This window comes from Euprymna scolopes, chromosome 15 (assembly GCF_053919585.1).
Source record: "Euprymna scolopes isolate OS-2025 chromosome 15, ASM5391958v1, whole genome shotgun sequence".
In the NCBI taxonomy this organism is placed as follows: Eukaryota; Metazoa; Mollusca; class Cephalopoda; order Sepiida; family Sepiolidae; genus Euprymna; species Euprymna scolopes.
In genome coordinates this window covers 67,994,681-68,020,097 of record NC_136496.1, presented here as the reverse complement: position 1 = coordinate 68,020,097, position 25,417 = coordinate 67,994,681, and the positions used below count along the sequence as shown (strand labels likewise).

The window sequence follows — 25,417 nt, the reverse complement described above, 5'->3', positions numbered from 1 at the left end:
TCAGTTCATTAGAACTGGAGTTATGACCATTCAAAGTATCAAAAAAATGCATGGTTCACTGGACATTTTGCCAGTCCTATTCACATGCATATAAGCTTGTGATTGAAAATGAGAGGAAATTTGCACAATTTACAGACTAACCCATCTTTAAAAGCTGTATCTTCAGATCTTTTTATCAAGAGCATTGCCAGGGCCGCTGCAAGGAACGTGGGCTCTCTCTACCGTGCTAAAAAACTTCTAACACCCGAAAGTATCCTGTACCTCTACAAGGCCACTATTCGCCCATGTATGGAGTATTGCTGTCATATTTGGGCTGGTGCATCTGCTACTAGTCTCTCGCTCCTTGACAGGGTTCAAAAGAGAGTCGCAAATCTGATAGGCCCTAAACTGGCATCTAAGCTTCAGCCTCTGTCCCATCGTCGAAATGTTGCATCCCTCTGCCTGTTCTACAAGTATTATAATGGTGAATGCTCTGCTGAACTGCAAGCACTTGTGCCCCCACGACGTAAACACCCTCGACAGACCCGACAAGCTGCAAAATCCCACCCCCACACAGTAGAGATCCCTAGATGTAAAAGATCTTTCTACTCCAGTAGTTTCTTCCCCAGAACTGCTAGACTTTGGAATTCCATTCCAGGTCACTGCTTCCCCAACTGTACTGACATGCATAAGTTCAAGTGCAACGTGAACAAACATCTCGCTGCCCTAATCCCTACATAGTACCCCAGTAGATGTTTCCCCTGATAGTAGCCCCCTACACCAAAGTGGCAATGTGCCTTGTTTGGGGTGAAAATGTAATAAAAAAAATAAATAAAAAAATAACACTGTAAAGGTTCAAAGTGCTGGATTTACAACCATCTCACTTGGTAACTTATGAACTATTAGCATACTAACTAGCATATTTCAATTTCATTTTAAGTAGAAACATCATAAAAGCAGCTAAGAAAAATATTAACTAACGCTTTATCATTGTATGAAGTATTATTCTGATGGACATTATTATTTGTCATTATCATATCATGAAAAATTCAAGATAGCGACCAAGAAATCCAAGATGGCGACCACGATACGATTCAAAGAAATTAACAAAATATGGCTTGTAGCATATAAAATGATAGGAAATTTTGTACAGATTAAAATTATGTTTTTAAGTGCATTATACTAATTAGCATAATTAAGTTTCATTTTAACAGTTTTAAGTGGAAGAATCATAAAAAACAGCTATAAAATGGGAGGTAAGGGTTTATCATCATGCAAAATATTATTCTGATGGATATTACAATTTGTTATCATTACACAAGAAAAAATCCAAGATAGCGACCGGGAAATCCAAGATGACCACCACAACATGATTCAAAGAAATTATTAACAAAATATGGCTTGTAGCATATTAAATGAAAGAAAATTTTGTACAGATTACAATTATAGTGTTTTCAAGTACATTAACCTTAATTAAGTTTCATTTCAATGGTTTAAATTGCCATGACAATTATCAGGTGGGTTTCTACCAATATTTTGTATAATTTTTTATTTTTAAGTCATTGTTAAGACATCAAAGATTTAAACAGACATTGCAGTCATTTTTTATTATTCTCATGTAACATTTGACACTACTTGTTTTTCGAACAGAATAAACATTTACAACACCAAAAATTTATTGAGATAGGTAGAAGAGTAACTTATCTTGCCTTTGGTAACATTTATTTGTTATATATTTATTTTTTGACCACCTTTTCATGTCTCTGGATTGTAAAACAAACCCAATAAATGTTACGATAGGTGGCCATCTCTCTCACACAACTGATGAATATTCCCGTTTAAAAAAGGGGTTAGGGTAAATTTTTAAGAAGTTTTGTCTGTGCATAATGTAACAAATAATTTTCTGTAAAATTTTGCAAAAGGTCCATTCTTGGAGTGTCTATTTCAATTTTTTTACCAAATTCTTAAAGAAAAAAAAAAGTTTTTTTCACAATTTCTTATTAGTTGGGATTCTTTCAAATGAGATGACATAGATGAAATGGATAAGATAGATGACGGGGGGGGGGGATAAGAAACTTTCCTTTGTAATCCCCTTTTTTTGACGGGAATATTGATCGGTCATATGAGAGTCACAATTTTTCTATGTCATGGTCACAAAGTAGGTGTTCAATTTAGTAGAACTTTATAATTGAACTGATCTCCAAGAATAAAAGTCATAAGAAATATTCTTTAAAAAAATTTTTTTTATTTATTTGAAAGTTTGTAATCGAGGATATTAATGTGAAAAAAAAAAAAAAATTGTAAATTGTGGAATTTAGAGATTGGGGACAATCTTCTAAACATCCACCTAATTTTTTAAATTGTTAGGTGAAAGTAAAGAATAGTTACAAAATACCTTATCCTTGTGCTAAGAATGGGTTTCTAAATAAAGCGTTTCAGAAGTTTTGGGGACTCTGTTTTAGACTTGCAGACCCCACCCCCTTTACTTAAAAAGGTACCAAAATTCAGGAAATCAACCAATTTTAATGAAATTTTCAGTATTTATAATATAACAATGACAGAATAAAATATAAACATGTATAAAATTGATAACATTTTTGGGCATCTTATTTGTTGCATAAAACAATCTTATCCTATTTAAACGTATTTTTCATTTAGTTTTATACGAATAAATTTTAGGTACTTATGCACTTACGTTACAGTGCTGAAATATTATTATTTAAAAATCCATTCTTAAGATAGAAGGGGACGGTGTTTTGTAATTAATTATTCTGTATTTTCGCCTAACAATTTAATAAAAAAAAAAAATTAAAAAAAAGATATTGTAAAACTTCAAAATATCATTTTTTTAAAATAGCACGGTAGCATAAGTGCATAAGCACTAAACTCTTTTCTGTACAATTTTTTGTTTGAAATGAATATTTAAAAAAAAAATTTTTATCTGCTAAAATAGAACATTACGAAAAATATTCTTTTTCTGTTCATAATCATAAACCGATGTTTTCCAAATAATTAAAAATAAAAAATGTATGCTTCATTGCTGTAAGCCATTTTGTAAACAGGTGTTTTATGAATTTACATGATGGCATCGCACATCGCTTGTGGCAGATGGCATTAAAAAAAAAAAAAAAAAAAAAAAAAAATCAAATATTGGCACTCACTATCATTTGTATCGATGTGCACATAAAAAGTTCTTAACCAATACTTTTCAAATTTTGTAACAAAAGAAATAAATATATTAGCTATTACATACCGTTTGAATGAAGTTTCTATCTTGATTTATTTTTGTACGAGAAAGCCTCAACTTTTGACTAGAAAGTTGCATGTGTTTTGTTAAAATTCTATGATAAAGACAACTTTTCTCTTATTAGTTTAAAAATATGAAACTTTATCAACTAGTAGAACTTCTGTGTCGAGTATTTATATAAACAGACCTAAAACGCGTGCATTTGAAAAATCATCTACCGCTTGCAGAGGCATGGTAGCATGTTTTGTTGTTAATAGGCAGAATTAAATTGCAATTTTTTGGAATATATATATTCCAAGAAATTGCAATTTAATTCTGCCTTCACAACAAAAATATTAAAATACCATTTTAAAGAAAATTTTATTTTGAATCAAGTCAAGTTTTGTATTGATTAATGTAGGAGAAATCTATTAATTACTGATTTAAAAACTATGACTGCCAGATTAAGTAGCAGAATGTGCCTTGTCCGGTGCTAAACAGCACATCATTTGGTATTGCTAATCATAGGTACAAGCTGCTAGATCATGTCATAGGTACAAGTCACAAGTCATAAAGAATTCATTTGGTGTAACGGGTTTTTTGGAAAAATTTGATCAAAACTAGCAGGGACACTCTGCATTGCCTGGTCGTAAAATATGCTTGAATATATTTTAATTTATGTAGATTTCATATTATTATAGTCGATTATTTCATAGTATCCAATATATTAGTCCTGATTTGAAAAGTGAAAAATTAAAAAAATATGATTATCAATTAGCTATCAGCTAGAACTGAAACTGAAATCTAAACATAAAACAGTTTCATGATTGAAACGACAGCAAAACCCTGGGATGCAGTGGCCCTAGAATACATTTTTTTCAGGTTACGATGTGGAATACAATGTTTTTCTGACCCCTGGTTACGGTATTTGCTCCGCCTTACTATATTATTTATAATATTATTTGATTATATACGTGTACATTGTATACGGTAATGTATTTTGTTACTAATTTTTAATGCTGTATCCCGGGGTTCTACTGTATGTCTACAAATTAAGCAAAGACTGAAGTTTATTTGTACTCAATATGGTTGGATTATGAAAGGAGTGTGAATTTTATTAAATACAAACTGATTTCCATGACAACAACATCTTTGCTAGACAAGATGCGGTTGGAGGGCCACAGAGTTTTAGAATTATAGATAAAATAAAAATAAAGACTGATAATTTCTTTAACAATTAAGATCATTTCATTTTTTATTATTATTATTATTATTGTTTATTATTGGGATAAATAATTTTAATAAAACTTTTTTTTAAAATCTACTCACCCTTTCTAATATTGGTCCAATCACGACAGGAATAGTCATAGCAGCATATAGGGACTCATCACCCATGGTCATATTTAATATTTTTCTAATATCAAATCTCACAAAAATCAAAAAGAAAGGATCTTTTTTTATTTGTTAGAGTTAATCTTATCTCAGCTTGGTATCATGTGTCGATAAAGTAGTTAAGACAGCCGAAGATGATGCTTAATCACGGATGAAGAGCAGCTGACGAGGGTTTTTCGTAAGCAGGAGGATCTAAAAAGAAAACGATAATCTCATGAACAAGTCACAAAATTTATTGAAAATAAACGATCAAACAAATCATTTTTATTTGAAAAAACAAGCAAAAAAAAAAAAAAACGTTTTGATTGATATTTTTGCTAAAATATTACATTTGTTTGAATTGATAAATAAAAAAATAAAACTTTCACATCTTTATATGAAGAAAATTGTGTAACCACTTCATGTGTGTTTCCTGCAGCTACACGGCTTACACATCTTTTTTATTTACAACTAGAGGATGTACCTGACATTGCCCAGTATTAAAGATAACGTTAAATTCCTTTTAAAAAATGAAGTAAAAAAAAGTAAAACGGAAAGAATGTCTGAATACCCTATATACCAAATTTCAAGTCTGTAGATCGAAAATTCGTTGAGTATATTAGGCTGATAATTGTCCTCACACATACACACACCATCTCACTTTTATAGATATATAGATTAGGCATTTGAAATTCAAATCTTCAATAACGTAAACTAAAAAAATTCTTCAATACATTTATTTTCAATTAAAAAAAATTTTTTTTAACATAATATTCAACTTCAGAGCATTGTTTAATATCTAAAATCATTCATGCCAATAGTTCAGATATTAAAAAAAAATTATGCTTCCAAAGTGCTCCATGCAAACATCATGCAAATACAACTAGTTTCCATTTAAATAGTTAGTTAAGTGTATAGGTATATATTTATATGCATAGGATTCACTCCTAAACTAATTTAATCTCACCTGTTTGTTTAAATGTATGTATATAGGTATGTATGTATTTTTGCCTAAAACTTTTGACAGAGGCGATGGATTTTCACAAGATCTGTATCATTTTGAAACGCGACCCTTCAGACGACAAATATAAAAAAATTGGCCAACACACATTAATTCCTTTACCCTCAACTGGGCACTTTTCTACAGGGAGGGGGGGTCGCTTTTTTCACTGATTTCGAAAGCCATTACCTCTTTTCGACTGTCTAGCCTTAATTTAAACCTATGCCACTTCTTGTTTGGTGATGGGTGCAACAGCTAATGCGTCACATTTTTATTTTTCACGTTCTTTTCCTCCTTCGCAGTACAGGTTCGAGCCTGCCTGCCTGCCTGCCTGCCTAATATCACTTTTTTTTTCTTCAACATACACCTCCAAACACCCAGGCAAGTTAATTATCAAATACAGTTATTAGTTGTAAGAATTAGTAATGTTAATTGTATTTCGTTTGATTTAGTTTCCTGCAAAGGTGTTGTGAGATTTTGTGAAATTTGAACAATAATTAATAATTTTATTTTTTTTTTTAATTTTATCATTTTGTTCTAACTGGGGATAGAGCATCCTAATAGATGTCAGACATTCACCCACTATCTCACATTTCAACTGAGAGATTTTTAAAATATTTTAACTGTCTCAATAAGTGCAATTGTTTGTATCTTTCTTACACTTGGTTGACCAGGCATATTTGGCAAGTTTCAGTTTTTTTGGTAGTATTTTAAAAGGTTTTAAGGGCATACATGGACAATTTCGCATTTAAAAATTCAAATATTTTAGACTTGCTTTGAATTTGATCCAAAGTCATTAGGAACTAATTAAGCGCAATTCCCTAAATGTAATGGATTTTGATGAAACTTGATATGAGGATTTTAGTTGTGTATGAAATTTGTTTAAAAAGAAAACATTTTACAGAAAGATGAGACTTAAGAAATGACAATATAACACGAAATACATGTCATAAATTTATTTCAAGTTCAAAGGTCGCAAATAATCTGTATCTTATTTATATTGATGAGGACAGGAGGTTTGGTTTTGTTTTGTTTATTTATTAATGAATAATCACTTATCAAGGCCATTCAAAAGTATAAAGGTTCATGACAGATTGTCAGTTGAATGATAAAGAATATTATGAGAGGATTGAAAATAATGAAATGGGACAAAATTTGATGACTTAGGAGGACGGTTTATGTCAAATGTTTATCAACATTGGATTTGAAGATGATCATGTTGCAGCATACTGGGAAGCAATCCCATGGTAACGTATTTCAAAGATAAGTTCTTGGAAAGAAACACTGTTCATGGAAGTTCATTTGATGTTAGACATATGGAGGAAGGAAAGTTCTTTGCAGTTATAGTAGGAAGACTAGTTTTCATCGTGAATGTCTTATAAAGAAACAGACAATGAAGTTCAAGTGAAAAAAAATTCTATTTTTACTGAGTTTTGACCCAGGTGTGTTTAGCTCTCTGCAAATGAAAAATACACTTGAAGAATGCTGATTGAATTATCAGCTGAAACATAGTAAAAATATAAATACCAACATTGACGATGACAAATTTATTCTGTTAAAGTTATTTAAACTGATTTTAAAATTTTTAGCAATTTCTTGTGTGAAGTTATTTACATCCAATATTTTTAGAAATAGAAATTATAACAACATTAACTTAAAATAATTTTCAAAATTCCATTAAAAAAATACAGATATATAATTTAGTAAAAGAAAGAAAAAAAAAAGAAAAAATTGAATTCAAAAAACTTTTAGACAATGCCAGGTAGATATAGCTAATCTATACATCTATAAAAGTGAGAATGTGTGTGTGCGTGTGTGTGTGTGAGGACAGCTCTCAACCTATATACTCAACAAATTTTGTCTACAGACTTGAAATTTGGTATAGAGGGTATTCACACAAGTAGAAAACTTTTTAATCGGTTTTCATCCAGAAAAAAAAAAAGGACTGTTAAGGAAGTCAAAATTGAAAAATTGGTACTTGCTGGTGTGGAGGGAGGTCATTGGATTTTTATCCATTTGTCAAGTGTTTCACGGCTGTGCATGCATGAATCATTCATATAACAGCTTCCTTATGTTAAAAATAAGTAGGTTTGAAAACACTTTTTAAAAATCATATCAAGCTTGTATTGTACTCGACTCATTGTCATTTAGGTTTTGGTTTCAATCTCAGTTTGAGTATTCTTTTTTATACTTACAAGAAGTGAACAGTTTAGGGAAAATAATACTTGCATGCACACGTCTCAGTTTCTTTCTGTTTTTTATTTTTTAAGAAAGTTAACACTATGTTTAATACTGAGCAATGCTGTGTACATCTGCTAGCATTTAGAAAAAAAGTTTCAACATTAATAAATTAAAACCAAAACACATTGATATGGAAGAGCATAACTGATAAGTTAGATGACACAGACAATCCTTAAATAAATATCAATGCGATGACACCTGCACTAAAATAACAAAATTTCAGATCAATCTAGTTAAAGATAGTTATCACTGTCGACCAAGGGAAGAGTATATCAGGCATAATGTACACAGTGTGAATACATTATGGAAGTGAAAGCCTGTGAGGGTTAAGGACACGTGTTACAATAGAGAGAAATGATATCAGAATGATACAATGAATGTGTAATGGGAGTTCTAAAGGCTAACTTAGTTCTGATGATCTTAGAGCAAGACTAAATTTGTACAAGAAAATGTGTTCAGAACAGAAGACTTTGATGGTATGGACATGTTAGAAGAATGGATGAGAAAGCTTGGGATTATAGATGTACAACAGTTGAGGGAGCAGAGTTAGTTGTCAAGAGAAAAACATGTAAAGTGATAAGAATAAACTTCAGAGAAAGAGAGATGATGATCTGGTTAGTTTGAAAGTCAATTTCTAAAACCGTCTAACACATGTCAGAATGTAAAAAGAAAACATTTTGAAGAAAGAGGAGGTCACTAAACTCGAAATATGGGAATACAATAATAAAATTGATTTTATAAGAAAAAAAAAAATTGAAAATAAATATTTGTAACTAAAAAGTATACACACACACACACACACACACACACATATATAGAAGTCATTTAAATTTCAAAGTCAAACCCAAATATCAATCTATCTCACATCTGTATTTGATTTGGAATCTTCTTTTTTTTTTTCATTAATTTTGCCAACTATATTATTGATATGGACATATTTTATTTCGCTTCAATAATTTTATTTATATTACAAAAAAAAAAAAAAAAAAAAAAAAAAATGCAGTGTCACCTTAAATATTGTGCCTTTCAAGGAGACAAGCGGAGGGTACCCGGCATTGCCCGGGTATTTGGAGGTGTGTGTGGTTTTGGGTAAATCAAAACTCGGGGGGGGGGGGGGTAAAATAATAAAAAAAAGTTTTGGTAGGTGAGTATGAGGATCGAACCCTTGAGGCAAAGTTGGAAATTAAAGTGTGAAAAAAAAAAAAAAACGTGCGACCACTGGGCCACCACAACATACTAACGGAAACGCGTTTGAATTTATTTAATTACTTAGAACTGGCAGGTGCACGTTTTAATGACTTAATGAGGTCAACTTTGACTGCGGGGTAGTATTTTATTTAATGCGGGAATGTTTTTTTACTTTTATTTTCCCAAGATGTTGGGGGGGGGGTACCAACGGGGGGTACCAGCTCCCCTTGTTTAAATTGAATAGCAATTGTCTGATATAAGGAAAATATTTCCACATTGATCAAAGCTGATTGCTTTCGGACATTTCCAGTGATCGCGACTGGAAAACTACCGCCAGAATTAGTGTCGCTTTTATTATACGAAAAAGCCTAATCCACATGCGGCGAGCGAAAAATGTTGAATATTTATCTTCCCGAAGTCGAGCAAAGGCGACCTCCGTTGTTAACTCGGAGATATTATGATTTATATGTGATATAAAAAGTTTTAAGAAGTTGTGAGCCAAACGACCGCTTCTCGGAAAAAAGTCTTTCGACATACACAAAAAGCGAACATACACACATTTTCGCTTTTATATATATAGATTGGATTTTTAAATAGCATTACTTCAAATAGTAAACAGCAATTCACTTTATTTGAAAATCAATTGGAAGTTAACAATTCTGTTGATATTATATTATGGCAAAATATTCTGTCCTAAGACTACTTTGTAAGAAATACAATTTTGAACATTGATACGTTTTATTTGCAAATCGATAGGTCACAAATCTGTTTATACTCTATTATGATAAGTGGTATCTTACAACAAAATTGTTTTAAGGCTCAAAGTAGTAAACACTTATTTTCTTTCATTTGCATGTTAGTTCAAAGTTACAATCGTGTTTATATCATGTTACGAAAATTAAGCAGTGTCATTTTAGATATTGTGTTCTGTGATTAGATCGGACTTTACAGTCACTTTAGGAATACAATTTTAAACATGGATACATATGCTTTCAATAGATTAGATTTTAGGAACATTTGCTTGAAGTCACTAGACATTGGTTGTTGATTTGTTTTTAACAAGCTGTATTTTAAAAAAAAAATTCTGTTTTTCATTGCTGACATAGTTTCACATTTTGGTTTCATTTTTATTATTCTTTTCCAGTGAAAACGGTTTTGTCAATAGGTTTAGACATTATCCTTCATTTCATTTTTTAAATAATCCCTAAAACTAATCCATTAAAAAAAAAAATAAAAAAAATAAAAAAAAATTTTTAAATCATAATTATTTAAATAAATTTTGAGATAAAATATTGTCAGATTTTGGAGCATCGCTGTCATTAGTAGAAGAAAAAAAAATGAAAGCAAATATTAATCTTTTAACAATCCAATATTCAGTTTGGAAGATTTTTTTAGATGATTGATTATTTGTATTCTTTGTATTATTTGGATAATTCAGAATACTATTCTTATCTAGAATATTTTTCTCACAACGCTTTGATCACTGTGACATATCATTCAATAAGTCCTGGTCTGACATAAATGAGACCCACTAATAATAATAATAAAAAAGTTATTTTTATGAAGTACTAGCCTTCAAATGGCACATGTCAACATTTGAGCTCAATCAGATTGTTAGCTTACAGTTATTTAAGTGAAACTAGGCTTGCACAGTTTCAAAAACAAATATTTAATTTCATGTGTTGATAAATCATTACTTTCTGATGGGATTTAATGTTCAAACATTATAATAACTTAATAAGCATTATTTGGACTCAACTCTGACAGAAACAATGGTTAAGAGGTGATATGCTGACTTTAAATATGGCCATACAGACAAAAATGATGCCGAATTCTCAAGTGACCCCAATGTGCAGCTTTCCTGGAAAACAAAAACAAAAATCTACAAACTCATTTTGGCTGATCATAAATTGAAGTTGTGTGAAATAGAAGAGTTGAAGATATCATAAGACAGTGTAGTCACCATTTTTGTATGAACATTTGTCAATAAGAAAACTGTGTGAAAGGTGGGTGCTGCATTTGCTCACAGTCAATTAAAAACAATGCATTGATGATTCAAAGAGTAGTTTTTAACAGAGTCGATGTAATAAAAAGGAGCTTTCATCTCGATATGTCACAATGAATAAAACATGGATCCACCACATCACTCCAGAATCAAACCAACAATCAGCTGAATGGAAAGCAGTATATGAAAGCCAACAAGAGGCACAAATATCAGCAGGCAAGCTTTCAGCCTATATTTTAGAATAGGCAAGGTATTTTGTTCATTGGTCACCTACAGAGAGGAAGGACTATCAATAGTGAATATTTTATGGCATTGGTTCATTTCAAGGAAGAAACCAACAATGAATGACCACAAACCATATTCGTTTTATATCCTGCCATGTGTTGAATGGCTTTAATAAATTGACTTAAAAACTAACCTATTTATTGGCTAGTTTTTTTATTTATCTTTCTCCTCTATAATTTCCAAAATCTTATGTTAGATAACTGTTGTGGTCCCGTAGGGGTCTGTAAGAAAGACACAGCTCAGTAATTTGTAGAGACAAAATATATTGAACAGAAAAGCAAATACAACAAATACGTAAGTTTGACTGCCAAGTGCGCATGACTTGTGTGCTAACCTGAAGACATTCTCTTGGTCTTTATAATAAGTTGAAGAGTTCATTATTACCCATACGGTTAACACACTATAACAATAACATAACTATATTGTATTTAATAGTTTCTTATAATTTTTCAATCCAAAGATTTGACTTTTTAATATGTTTTGGTTTTTAATCATTCGAAATGTTCAAATGCACTAATGATGAAAATTTTTCCAATTCTCTTTCAAAAGTATTGAACAGAGTAGAAAGAGGAGTACAAATTACCGGAATCAAGAATTCGTGTTAAACTAGAACTTAGTAAGTGAGTGAAGCATGCATGATCTCCGTGAGTGCACAGTGAACGAGGCTTTGCTCCCCCCCCCCCCCATTTAACTCCAAAAGTCCCCAGGGGACGTCAAATCCTAGTGAAAATGATCAAATGGTGCAGTTTTAGGCCTTAACATATGTAAATTTGAGTTCTGCACCATGCAAAACAAGAAATGACTAAATTCATCATTTACCCCCCCATCCCCATTCAGACTCAAAAGTCCCCAAGGCCTTAACATATTTAAATTTGCGTTCAGCACCATGCAAAACTGCTAAATAAGACATACACAGAAAATTTTGTACAAATATGGTAAAATAGTCCCAAAAATAGAGTGTTTTTATTAGCCCTAACCCCTGGGGCACACTCAAGAGTTATTGCGAAGTATAGACAAACAAAATTACATAGAAATCAGTTAGTTACAACTTTTTAGAAAGTTTTATAAAACTCCAACGCATCAATTTCTTTTAATAAGCACAAAAGTGTAAATTTTAGCCATTTTAACCCGAAAGTTACCCCTAGGAGGACAACCAGAGTTTTCCTGGAAAATCCATTGTTACTTTTTTACTCATATCATGTTTAATGTTTGTGCAAAATTTTTGTTAAATTCCAAGGCGTAGTTATTGAGAAAAGTGCGGACAGACGAACAGATGAGTGGACAAACAGACAAGGGTGAATTTACAGGTCCCCCCTCATTTTGTCGGGGGACCAATAAAAAGAAATATGATTTTCTTAAATTGTGAAACAGTAAAGAAGATCAGATAAGATTACTTGCCTGACAGAGGACGTAGAAAAGTTATGATTAAGAGTCAACAATTTTTGCTGGAGTCGAGAGTCAAATTCACTATTGGGTCTTTAAAACCAATTCCAGTCACATATGTTTTGTTAGCGGACTCTGATGAGAAGGAGAGTCAGAGAGTCCAGGGTTAGGGCTGTTTTTTTGTTTTTCTTAAAGGAAAAAAACTGTACTCGAAAATCCTAAGTTTTCTCTTTACCTAATTACCTCCATTGTATTTTAAAATAGGTCCATCTGATTGAGCAAGATAATAATCTTGGATCAATCAAAGGCACTTAAATGTGACGAAAACAAAACACCTTTGTACTCTTTTGAATGTAAAACCTACTCCTTATAAATTAGCCTATTCTTGAATCAGACACATTCTGGGAGCCATCCAGTTCAGATGTTAAAGGAACACATTTTCTCAATAGTTGGTCTTTAAATTAAGCTGCTAAGATAATTAATTCTGCAAAGATATTTCTTGCATTATAATTTAATACAGGAGTCTCCAAAGTTTGCAAACAGGGGGCTCTATTGCTGACTTTTTAGAACTATTTGGGCCAAAATGAAAAAAATATTACTTGGACGTGTTTTATATTGTTTTGCTCATTGGCTTTGCTTTTTAGTGAAACTGGTCCTCCAAAGCCTCATTCTTTTAATTATTTTCTGAATAAAGAAAAACCACTACACTATTTTTGTAACACAAACATAAAACATTCTAGTTTGTTTTTTGTTTTTTTTCACTCAACTATTCATATCTACTTTTAAGCTGCTTTGGAAGTTGGAGCCAACTCTGTATCTTCCATCGCCACTTAAGTTTTGCATAGCATTGTTCTTACTTAAAAAGCAAGTATGAGAGATCAATCATTCTACATTAATTTTGAATAGCAAACTGCTCTCCTTGATTATGGTACTTAATTTTCTAAAAAGTTATTTCCAACAAATCTGAAGATAAATTTAGGCTACGCATAATGAATGAATATCCAGAGGATTTCAGTAATTAATGACCGAGATCAAAGTATCAAAAGAGAATCCTCAGTTTATATCAGAAATGGTCGAAGCAATTTACAATCTGAAAGCCACCTCCTTTTCTTTCTAATAAAATTTCCTCATATGGACTGAAGCCACACTAGATGATGTGAAAATCACCTCTTCTCATGTCCGCGATATCATAAAAAGAATTAGACACCTCAAAGGCATGTGGGCCTGATCTCATTCCTGCTATACTAATTAAGAAATGCTCAGCTGAGCTAGTCCCCATACTTTCCAAACTCTACAATAAATGCCTTGCTGAATCTTGCTTCCCTAATAACAGGAAGATGGCCTCTGTGATACCAGTGTACAAGAATTCTGGTGAAATCACTCATCCTCTCAATTATCGCTCTATCAATCTTCTCTCTCTCTGCTAAAATCTAGTCCACCACCTTGCAAAAGCAAATCTTCTCTCAGACAAACAGTATGGATTTAGGCGATGTTCTACTGCAGATATTTTAACAGTCATCTCTGAACACATATACTATGTACTGAATAAGGCAGGCAAAGCCAGGGCTGTAGCCCTTGATAAATCCAAAGCCTTTGACAAAGTCTGGCATGAAGGGCTGCTAATGAAAATTAAATTGTATGGTATAACTGCACGTATACTAAATATGATTAGATCCTTCTTAGACAATAGGACCATCTAGATTGTCATCCAAGCATCAATATTAATGCAGGAGTACCTCAAGAGTCAATCCTTTGACCACTATTATTCCTGATATTCATAAACGACCTCCCTGATAATATTGTGTCCGAGATGGATATATTTGCTGATGATACTACGCTTTATAACATGCATGAGGGAAGAACGGATGTACATAAATCTAAGACAATGACAGAATCGTTAGAAAACGACCTCCAGACTGTAATGGAATGTGGCCACAAATGGATGGTGACATTTAATGCTAGTAAGACTAAGTTGTGCTCCTTTAACAATTACAAGACGCCTCTCCGACCACCAATATCCATGACAAATAACATCCTTCCTTCAAACTTCTCCGTCTAAGATTCATGGGCAATCTGAACTGAAACAAATACATTGAGGACATTGCAAAGGTTGCTGCAAAAAAAGGTGGGTTCCCTCTATCACGCTAGAAGTCTTACACACACCTGAGAGTATCTTGTATCTCTACAAGGCCACCATTCACCCATGCATTGAGTATTGTTGCCACATCTGGGATGGTGCATCTACCCCTAGCCTCTCCCTCTTGGATAGGGTTCAAAAAAGAGTCTTCAATCTAATAGGTTTCACTTTCTTAACCCCTGTCTATCATTGCAATGTTGCACTTCTGTGCCTGTTTTACAAATATTTTAATGGAATGTACTCTGATGAACTTGTTGCACTTGTGCCCCCTCGACATGCATATCCCCAACAAACCCACTTAGCAACAAAATCTTACCCCTTCACCGATGAGGTCCCTAAATGCCAGAAAGCTTTCTACTCTAATAGTTTCTTCCTTTGAACAGCTAGAGTTTGGAAGTCCTTTCCTGTTAGCTGCTTCCCTGACTGTACTGATATGCAGAAGTTTAAACGTAATGTAAACCAACATCTTGTTAATCTTTCCTAGACATGATCCCAAATAGTAGCCCCTTATGTACAAGTTGCGATATTCCTTGTTAGGGGTGAACATTAGTTAAAAAAAGGAAAGAGTATTTTCAACTTAATTTGTTTTTTTTTTTATTTTTGTTTAAAATGGGTTAAATACTTTTAAGTTTAATTTAACTTTTGCATGCTTAGTGTTGTCTGCCTTTTTACATTTTTTTTTTCTCACAGCTTTCAAATTTTAAATTGCTTCATCAGTTTTCGAGACTGCCTCAAGATTCTTTGTTAATATTCAGAACTGATTTTCCAAATACTGAAATCCTCTGCATACCAATTCATTACAAACACCAAAATGAGTTCAAAGTCAGTAAAAAAAAAAAAAAATTTATCAATTATGAAATGCCAAATAGAGATCAGTTTAATAGTTGGTTGATTCAGTTTTACAGCATGTCAACTGTTCATATTATTTGGATTCTTCAGACTACTTACTGTTCTCATCTGGATTGTTATTTTCACAATGTTATGTCTGACGTACTTGTCGAACTAAAGATAGAACAATAGTCCAAAGAATCCAAATAATATGAATAATCAATCCTCATCTCAAAAATTCAGAAACGTAATATGTTAACTATTGTTGGATCATTTTATGCTAAGTATTGACAACTAAGTGCCGACCACGACCCCAAATTGGGAAATCATCGCCCATTAGACTTTAAAGTCATAACCAAAACAATTATATGATAGCAATTTTAGATTAAGACCTGGTTCTATACATGAAGACAGTGTATGTAACAATAAGTGTAATGACCTTATTAGGATAAGTTGACTTTTTGATTGGTTGATTAGTTGTTGTATTTTATGGCATGTTAACCGTGTTAGATCAATTTAGACCAAAATCGTACATGCATGTTTTGTATATGATTGGTTTGTAGATCAATCTGTTTTGTGGGTGGATATTTTGCCAACAAATCTGTAGACGATGTCTATTCAACTTGTAGATTCTTAACAGATGTTATCACTATGGATCAGAGTAGCAACAACTAATGAGTAGCATTATGCTGCATAAAACTCTCAAATTTGGTCCTCACCACTGGATGCCGTTTTATGTCATACAGTTGGAGGGGGGGGAGACACTTCAGCAAATGATAGAGTAGGGAAATATAATAGGCAAAAATAAAAAGTAGAAAGGGCTACGTTTCTGAATTTTTGAGATAAGAATTGATTATTTGTATTATTCGGATTCTTTGGATTTTGAGTGTTATTTTCAGCAACATCCAAACTTATTTAGGTTTATCTTGTTGAACTCAGGAATTTGTATGGAATTTTGAATGAAGGAGTAGCATGCTCTCGTTCCATCAGCCATGACTGGGTAGAAGTCCCAAGTAATTCGCAATTGTATTTTGCGTGTCACCTGCATTGAGGATTGAGCCTTCAACTTCCAGAAGAGTGTAACTTTTACAACTGAATTTTACCAAGTAGTTTATCCATTATGCCATAGGTTACATGGACCAAAACGTGAAAATAACACTTAAGATGAGAACAGTAGTTTGAAGAACCCAAATAATATAGTGAATATGCTATGATTGATTGGTTGTGGAGTTTTACAGCATGCCAACCACATTGGATCGTTTTATAGTGAAATCATAAAGATAGATTTGCGTATGATTGATTTGTAGATTCATTGGTTAAATTAGTGAAACTTACTCATGTTCTGGATATTTCTACAAAGCATTTTTAAACTTATCACTTGAAATAGGTTACTTAGATTAAATGTTTACATTTCTCAATCAGAATCCTTGGATCTTAGAATAGACCTCCAAGCAAGATAGTAATGAATGCAGCAACAACACAATTCGCAATTGGATTTGGACAGGTGCTGGGCTACTATATCCTCTTCTATGTAAATTTCTACAAGCCCTTCCCTATTTGGCAATTGAAGTATGCTAGTTTTATTTTTGTCAAATTAATTGGATTGCAAACAAAAAAAAATTAACTTTTTAACATGTATAAAATTGAACTTTTAATAAATAATCAACTCCCTGTTTGTTTTATAACATTTATCAACTTACTTGAGCCATTGCCTGTTATCTCTGTCATAGGAAATAGACAGTGTTAGTTAAGTTGGTGACCCCCGTCGAATAATGTTCCATGATTTCTTTTTTTGCTTACACACTCAATAAGAATATTAGTAAAGTGATTTTTTTTAATAAATGTTTATTTGCATGTTTTTTTAAATAAATATTTATTTACACATATTTTTTAAATATATATGTACACATATTTTTTAAATAAATTTTATCTACACATTTTTTAATAAATATGTTTTTATATATATATATTTAAATAAATGTTTATTTACACATATTTTTAAAAAAATGTTTATTTACACATATTTTTTTAAAATAAATGTTTATTTACACATATTTTTTTAAAATAAATGTTTATTTACACATATTTTTTAAAATAAATGTTTATTTACACATATTTTTTAAAATAAATGTTTATTTACACATTTTTTAAAATAAATGTTTATTTACACATTTTTTAAAATAAATGTTTATTTACACATTTTTTAAAATAAATGTTTATTTACACATTTTTTAAAATAAATGTTTATTTACACATATTTTTTAAAATAAATGTTTATTTACACATATTTCTTAAAATAAATGTTTATTTACACATATTTCTTAAAATAAATGTTTATTTACACATATTTCTTAAAATAAATGTTTATTTACACATATTTCTTAAAATAAATGTTTATTTACACATATTTTTTTAAATAAACGTTTACATATATATTTTTTTAAATAAACGTTTACATATATATTTTTTAAAATAAACGTTTACATATATATTTTTTAAAATAAACGTTTACATATATATTTTTTAAAATAAACGTTTACATATATATTTTTTAAAATAAACGTTTACATATATATTTTTTAAAATAAACGTTTACATATATATTTTTTAAAATAAACGTTTACATATATATTTTTTAAAATAAACGTTTACATATATATTTTTTAAAATAAACGTTTACATATATATTTTTTAAAATAAACGTTTACATATATATTTTTTAAAATAAACGTTTACATATATATTTTTTAAAATAAACGTTTACATATATATTTTTTAAAATAAACGTTTACATATATATTTTTTAAAATAAACGTTTACATATATATTTTTTAAAATAAACGTTTACATATATATTTTTTAAAATAAACGTTTACATATATATTTTTTAAAATAAACGTTTACATATATATTTTTTAAAATAAACGTTTACATATATATTTTTTAAAATAAACGTTTACATATATATTTTTTAAAATAAACGTTTACATATATATTTTTTAAAATAAACGTTTACATATATATTTTTTAAAATAAACGTTTACATATATATTTTTTAAAATAAACGTTTACATATATATTTTTTAAAATAAACGTTTACATATATATTTTTTAAAAATAAACATTTACATATATATTTTTTAAAAATAAATATTTACATACATTTCTTTTAAAATAAATGTTTATTTACGTATATTTCTTTTAAATAAATGTTTATTTACGTATATTTCTTTTAAATAAATGTTTATTTACGTATATTTTTTAAATAAATGTTTATTTACGTATATTTTTTAAATAAATGTTTATTTACGTATATTTTTTAAATAAATGTTTATTTACGTATATTTTTTAAATAAATGTTTATTTACGTATATTTTTTAAATAAATGTTTATTTACGTATATTTTTTAAATAAATGTTTATTTACGTATATTTTTTAAATAAATGTTTATTTACGTATATTTTTTAAATAAATGTTTATTTATGTATATTTTTTAAATAAATGTTTATTTATGTATATTTTTTAAATAAATGTTTATTTACGTATATTTTTTAAATAAATGTTTATTTACGTATATTTTGTAAAATAAAATTGTTTCTTTACAGACATTTTCACATGAATAATTAATATTAAATGAAACATTAATGTTTTTTTTTTTTTTCATAGAAATAATGAATATTAAAAAATACGAATGTTTCATGCAATAAAAAAATATAAACAAGAAAATTTTAGCTAAACAATTCCAAAAATAAAAATTGTGCGGAAACAAAATGAAACAAACAAGAAATCGTGGAGAATAATTGGCTGAAATAAACATATTTATTTGAAAATAAAAATCAGTTTACAGATATTCTTATTTATTATATTTAACGACAATATTGAAATGTAACAAACAAGAAATCATAGGATTGGGCAGAGTTGCGAAATTGACTAACACTATTTTCAATGGCACGTCATAACGTAGACAACAAGCAATGGCTTTAGTAAGTTGATATGCATGATTGCCCATTTATTTTGTAACCAAATAGTTTGTAAATGATAGTTTCTATTTGACACATAGATGGGATTGACGAGTACTACCACTCCAGGTTAGAGTGGATTTGGGAATAATCTATTACATAAATGGCACTCGTGTGTGTGTGTGTGTGTGTGAGGGGGGGGGGTCAGCTAAAAGTAAAAATAAAGCTACAAAACAAACACCTACAATGTTTGTATATTTTTATCAGTGTTGGATGAATAATATCTAAAATCTCTAAAATGCATTCATTCTTTATGGGTCAACTGAGCCAGATTTAGTCAAGGAGGGGGGGGTAACCATTTCTAATGTTATCTATTACATATATAAAAAGAAAAGTTAAACGACTTACTTTATTATTATCATCAATATATTAAAACAAGAGAGGAATGGGCTGGACAGAGGTGAAACAGTGTAAGGGAGAAAGGGATGTGGAAAAATGGGGAAGGAGAAGGGGAGAAAGAGAAACTTATTGAAAGAAGTAGAGAGGAGTTTTAATATACAGATATTACACAAACAATTCACTCTCCCTCCCTCAGGGAATGCCAGACAGCTTTGTTAGTGCTAACTAAGGGATAAATCCCCAAAACTCTTAAATTGACACTTTACTACCAGATGCATTTAAGGTTATCCTCAGAACGGTTGAAGTTGGGGGTGGGGTTCTCGAGTCGGCAATAGGGTTGGAAAATAGAGCATGCATAAATAAAAAGTAGAAAGGGATCATCATCATTATCATGACGGGCTCCTTGCCCGGACCAATGTGACTCTTCCTCTCCAGAGTTTCCTGTCTTCCATCAGCTGCCTCAGATCTTCAGGTTCACAGTTGGCGTCGTGTGCTATTTGCTGGATGTACGTGGATTTAGGTCGTCCTTTGCTTGCGCGTCAGTGTCGTGGAGTCCATAGCAATACATCACTCATCAATTCATGCTTGCTCCTCAAACAATGACCAGCAAATCGTAGGCATCTTTCTCTGATGGTATTAGATATGGTAGGTAGGTTGCCATAAAGTTGCTGCTTCGTGGGATGATTTTGCCAAGATATATTTAATACTGTTTGTAGAAAGGGTTTGGGACTATAAGTTTCGAATGATGAGGGGGGAGATGGGCACACACCTTGCTCAAAGGAGTTTAGTGTCCGGGACAAATTGTATTTAACCACGGCCACTGATTAGCCGTGATTTAACCCTGATAGGAACCTATCAAATACTAATTTTTTTTTATTTTTTTTATTACATTTTCACCCCAAACAAGGCACATTGACATTTTGCTGTAGGGGGCTACTATCAGGGACCTAAGCTACAGGGTTACTATGTAGGGAGTTGGATAGCAAGATGTTGGTTCACGTTACACTTGAACTTCTGCATGTCAGTACAGTTGGGGAAGCAGGGACCCGGAAGGGAATTCCAAAGTCTAGCAGTTCTGGGGAAGAAACTACTGGAGTAGAAAACTCTCTTACATCTAGAGATCTCTATTGTTTGGGGTGGGATTTAGCTGCTTACGTATTTATATTGAGGGGGTACAAGTGCTTGCAGTTCGGAGCATTCACCATTAAAATACTTATAGAACAGGCAGACTAATACTCAGGGTACAAGTAGATTTCAGACTAACAGTAACTCTACTCTCTCAAAATGGGTCCCTCACCACCGGACATTCTTTAAGGTCATACCCAGAACATTGCTGCACTAGTAATAACTTACGAAAAAAGAACACTTTCATGAGAAGCCAATCAAGGTAATATATAGAATTGCTCCAGCCAGAATCCATTGTTTTTTTTAATTTATTTTCTTATTTATTTTAGTGCTAACAATCGTTCTTCGGGCATTTAAAAACTTCATAAAAATCATAAAACACCAGATTAGAGACGGAAGCAATTCTTTAAAAAAAAAAAAAAAAATCAGTAGTGTCGTAGGTGTGTCAGAAATTTCGTGAAAATAGTGAATAATTCCACCCCATCTTTCCAAGCTTATAACTCCTCGAAAAATGTAATTCAAGCCCTAATTTTTTTTCAATTAAAGGAGCAAGGACCAAGGTTTCATTAAAAGAAAAAAAAAACAACAAAAAAAAACGACGTGGTCTTTTTTTTAAAAAGGTTTTAAACTTCGGACTTTACAGGTAAATTTCTAAAAAACAGTTCTTTTTTTTTGTTTTAAATTTGAATATATTATCTATTGACCTTCTCTCTTCAATTTGTGATATATAAGACTTTGGTACATAAATTAATTATTTACTTTTTAATAGACATTTCAAAATGGGAGGCGTGAATTATTCGACCCTCTGTCTTTCCAAGCTCGAAAAATGTAATTCAAGCCCTAATTTTTTTTCAATTAAAGGAGCAAGGACCAAGGTTCCATTAAAAAAAAAAAGAAAAAACAAATAACGTGGTTTAAAAAAAAAAGAAAAAGGTTTTAAACTTCAAACTTTACAGGTAAAATTCTAAAAAACACTACGTTTTTTTTTTGTTTAAATTTGGGGTTTGTATTACTGTACACATAGATTCGAAAAAGTTGTCAAAAAAACAAATATATAACAAATAAATGTTATCAAAGGCAAGATAAGTTACTTTTCTACCAAACTGGATATATTTTTCGTGTTTTTATTCAATGTAACATGTTTATTCAGCTCGAAAACCATACAGTGTTTACCGATGTATTCGAAAATTCAAGATGGCGTCTCACACCCTCTTTAACACCGTAAGTATGGAAAAAGGTGTTATAAATAAAAAACTATACAAAATACTATTAAAAATCCGCCGAATATATGTCAACCTATGTCACGGTAACATATATTGAGCGAGTTTTTAACAGTATTTTATCCGGTTTTTTATTTATAACATCTTATCCCACACTTACTGTGTTAAAGAGAGAATAAGACGCCATCTTGAATGTTCCAATACATCGGTAAACACTATATGGTTTTCGAGCTGAATAAACATGTTACATTGAATAAAAACACGAAAAATATAAATATATCCAGCTTGGTAGAAAAGTAACTTATCTTGCCTTTGATAACATTTATTTGTTATATATTTGTTTTTGACAACTTTTTCGAATCTATGTGTACAGTAATACAAACCCAACAACCCACTTTTAACAGAGAAATTACGAGATTTTTATATTTTATTCGCAGTTTCGTGCTAGGGGTGTCAAAAATTCCCACAAAAATTCTGATACACCTAGACTGTCGTTAGTTGAATTATATATAACGTAATTTTTTCTTGTATTAATTATAACAACAACTTTCAAAGTTAATTTGGTACTTATGCAGAATACGAACCTTACTGAAATAACATTTAGAAACCTATTCTTAACATAGGGAGGGGGGGATTTTTTTTTTTTTTTTTTTTTTTTTTAATAGATACAATTCTGTACTTTCACCTGACAATTTAATAAACAAACGATACCATAAGATTTGAATTTAACTTGAAAATTCTATCTAAAACCTAGCGCGGTCCATATTCTGCACAAGTTCCGTTGCTTAAAATTTTGAATTTCTAAAACTAAGCACAAAAGGGATTTTTTTTTTAATTCGATCTATTAAGAAAACGCTTTTTTTTTTCTTTTCTTTATTAATGTGGGGGGGGGGTACTACTACAATTTATCGCCATTTTTTCGGTCACCTGTCGTCAGAATCAGCAGAAGAAATCAGTACTTTAACCTATGATCGAAGCAAGCATGAAATAAATAAATAAAAACTAACCCGACAGTACCTCGGAAAAGAACTAATTACTACGTACCCCCAGCAACGCTCTGGGGCCCAGCCAGCGTAGTATAAACAACTCCAACCCCACCAAAAGAACTGCTTTCGGAATAAACACCCTTAACCGCGAAAGCCATTCTTAACATGGGGAGGTTGGGGGTGTTTATACTACGCTGGCTTTCCGGAAGTAATCATTACCTAGCTTATTTTATTTTTTTGTTATTTATTTCATGCTTCGGACATAGTTTAAAATACTGATTTCTCCCTCTGATTTTGACGATAGTGCCTAAAAATAATGGCGTCTCCATTTTCGGCATTAAACTGTAGTAGTACCCCCTTTTTAACTCCATATTTTTAGATCTTAAGAAAAAGTAATGTCCGTAGAATATAAAATGGAACACTATTTGTTAAGCTTATATATATATATATATATATATATATATATATATATATATTGGGACGGAATTTAAGTTTAAAAAGATCGAATCACTCACGACTAAATTTACTAAGATTTATAAAGAAAACGCAACTAAATCAGTGGTGTGAACAGAATTTACAATCAAGAAATGATTAAAGAATAAAGGACATAAAAATACACAAATACGTTTGTTTATGATTATTGGGAGTTATGCAATCCTTGACAAGCAAACACTTCGTCACAACTAGAAGAAAGTAAACGACTTTTAAAAGCAAATCAAAATAAACAAAAGTTTGTTTTCTTCGTTGATAAAACACTTGAAAAATACAAAATAATCAGTTTAATCATTGTTTAACATTTTTTTAAAACTGAAAGCAAAAATTCCGCACCAACAAAGTTTAAAGAAGTAGTAACTGATGGAAAAAGACATCTCGAACGATTTAAGGCAAAATGCGTCAACCTATGTTTATAAAACTTTCTATAAGATATATAAGATAAGATATTGATATATATACATATATGTATAAATAGATATTGTATAATTACTGAAATGTTTCGTGTTCTTTCACGTTGCGACTGAGGATAGTTTGCCAAAAAGACAGGATGTATATTTTCATAAGGGGAAGTGAGCAGGACGAAAATACGTAGGTAGGTTTGACATATTTTTTGTCCGAAATCTACCTCGGTGGAGTGAAGCTCCCCCAAACATAAATAAATGAATGGTCAAGTAGATGACCAATAACATTATTTCCGTATCTTAATAATAGAATTGGAAATGTAAAAAAAATATTCGAGAGAGAAAAAGACATTAAAGTTTACCTGTGAGACCAGACACGTCCAAAACCCAGCTGACACCGATTTTTTCCTCCTTCAATTGAAGAGTTCTTTATTTATTTTTACTGACGAAAACAAACGAATCTATATTTTTACTGTATCAATTTTGATTATGATAAATCTATAATTTATGTTTCGGAATATTGAGATGGGATTATTATGATAATATGGATTATTGGAACTACTATTCTGATCTTGCTTGTTATATTTTCAACGTTTCGGTCGATGTAAACTCCGACCTTCTTCGGGTGAATCGAAATCACTGAATCATTAATAATCGAACATGGGAACCCTTTTTTATGCCGAACTCTGGATTTTTTTAAAAAACCCAAACAAGTTGTATTGCCACTTGAATCTTAAGGCGCTACTATTGAGATTGTGTGAAATGTCTGTTCACATTACATTTAAACTTCTGCAGGTTAGTACAGTCAAGGAAGCAGGAAATAGGGAGGGAATTCCAAAGTATAGCAGTCCTCGAGAAGAAACTGTTAGGGTAGAAGGCTTTCTATCATCTATGATCCGCAACAGTGAAGGGGGGGGATTTTGCTGCTTGTTGGGATAATCTTTTCTAAGAGGCAATGTAGATGCAATCGTGGCAACAATACTCGATGCATGGACGAATTGTGGCCTTGTAAAGATATAGGATACTCTCTGATGTGGCGGGAACTTTGATTGAATTTAGAATTGAATCCTTTGTTTAATACACAGGAGTAGATTGTCCTTATTCTGTCAGCCATAATTGGGTAGAGGTATGATCCTTAGTTATTATCGCTTGTAGTAAGGATTAATCATTATACAAGACCGTTACTTAC

At 31.1% G+C, this 25,417-nt stretch overlaps 1 protein-coding gene across 1 annotated transcript in view; it reads right to left on the bottom strand.

The window, feature by feature from the left end:
• Positions 1–24,650, bottom strand: part of LOC145293865 (programmed cell death protein 10-like) — a 67,208-nt gene extending 42,558 nt beyond the window's left edge. The window contains exons 1-2 of the mRNA XM_080140604.1: positions 24,591–24,650; positions 4,535–4,789 (exon numbers count right to left, since the gene is read on the bottom strand). Coding sequence (XP_079996730.1) covers positions 4,535–4,606 — 72 coding nt within the window. The 5' untranslated portion in view covers positions 4,607–4,789; positions 24,591–24,650. The remainder of the gene's footprint in view (positions 1–4,534; positions 4,790–24,590) is intronic.
• Positions 24,651–25,417: the final 767 nt, after the last annotated feature.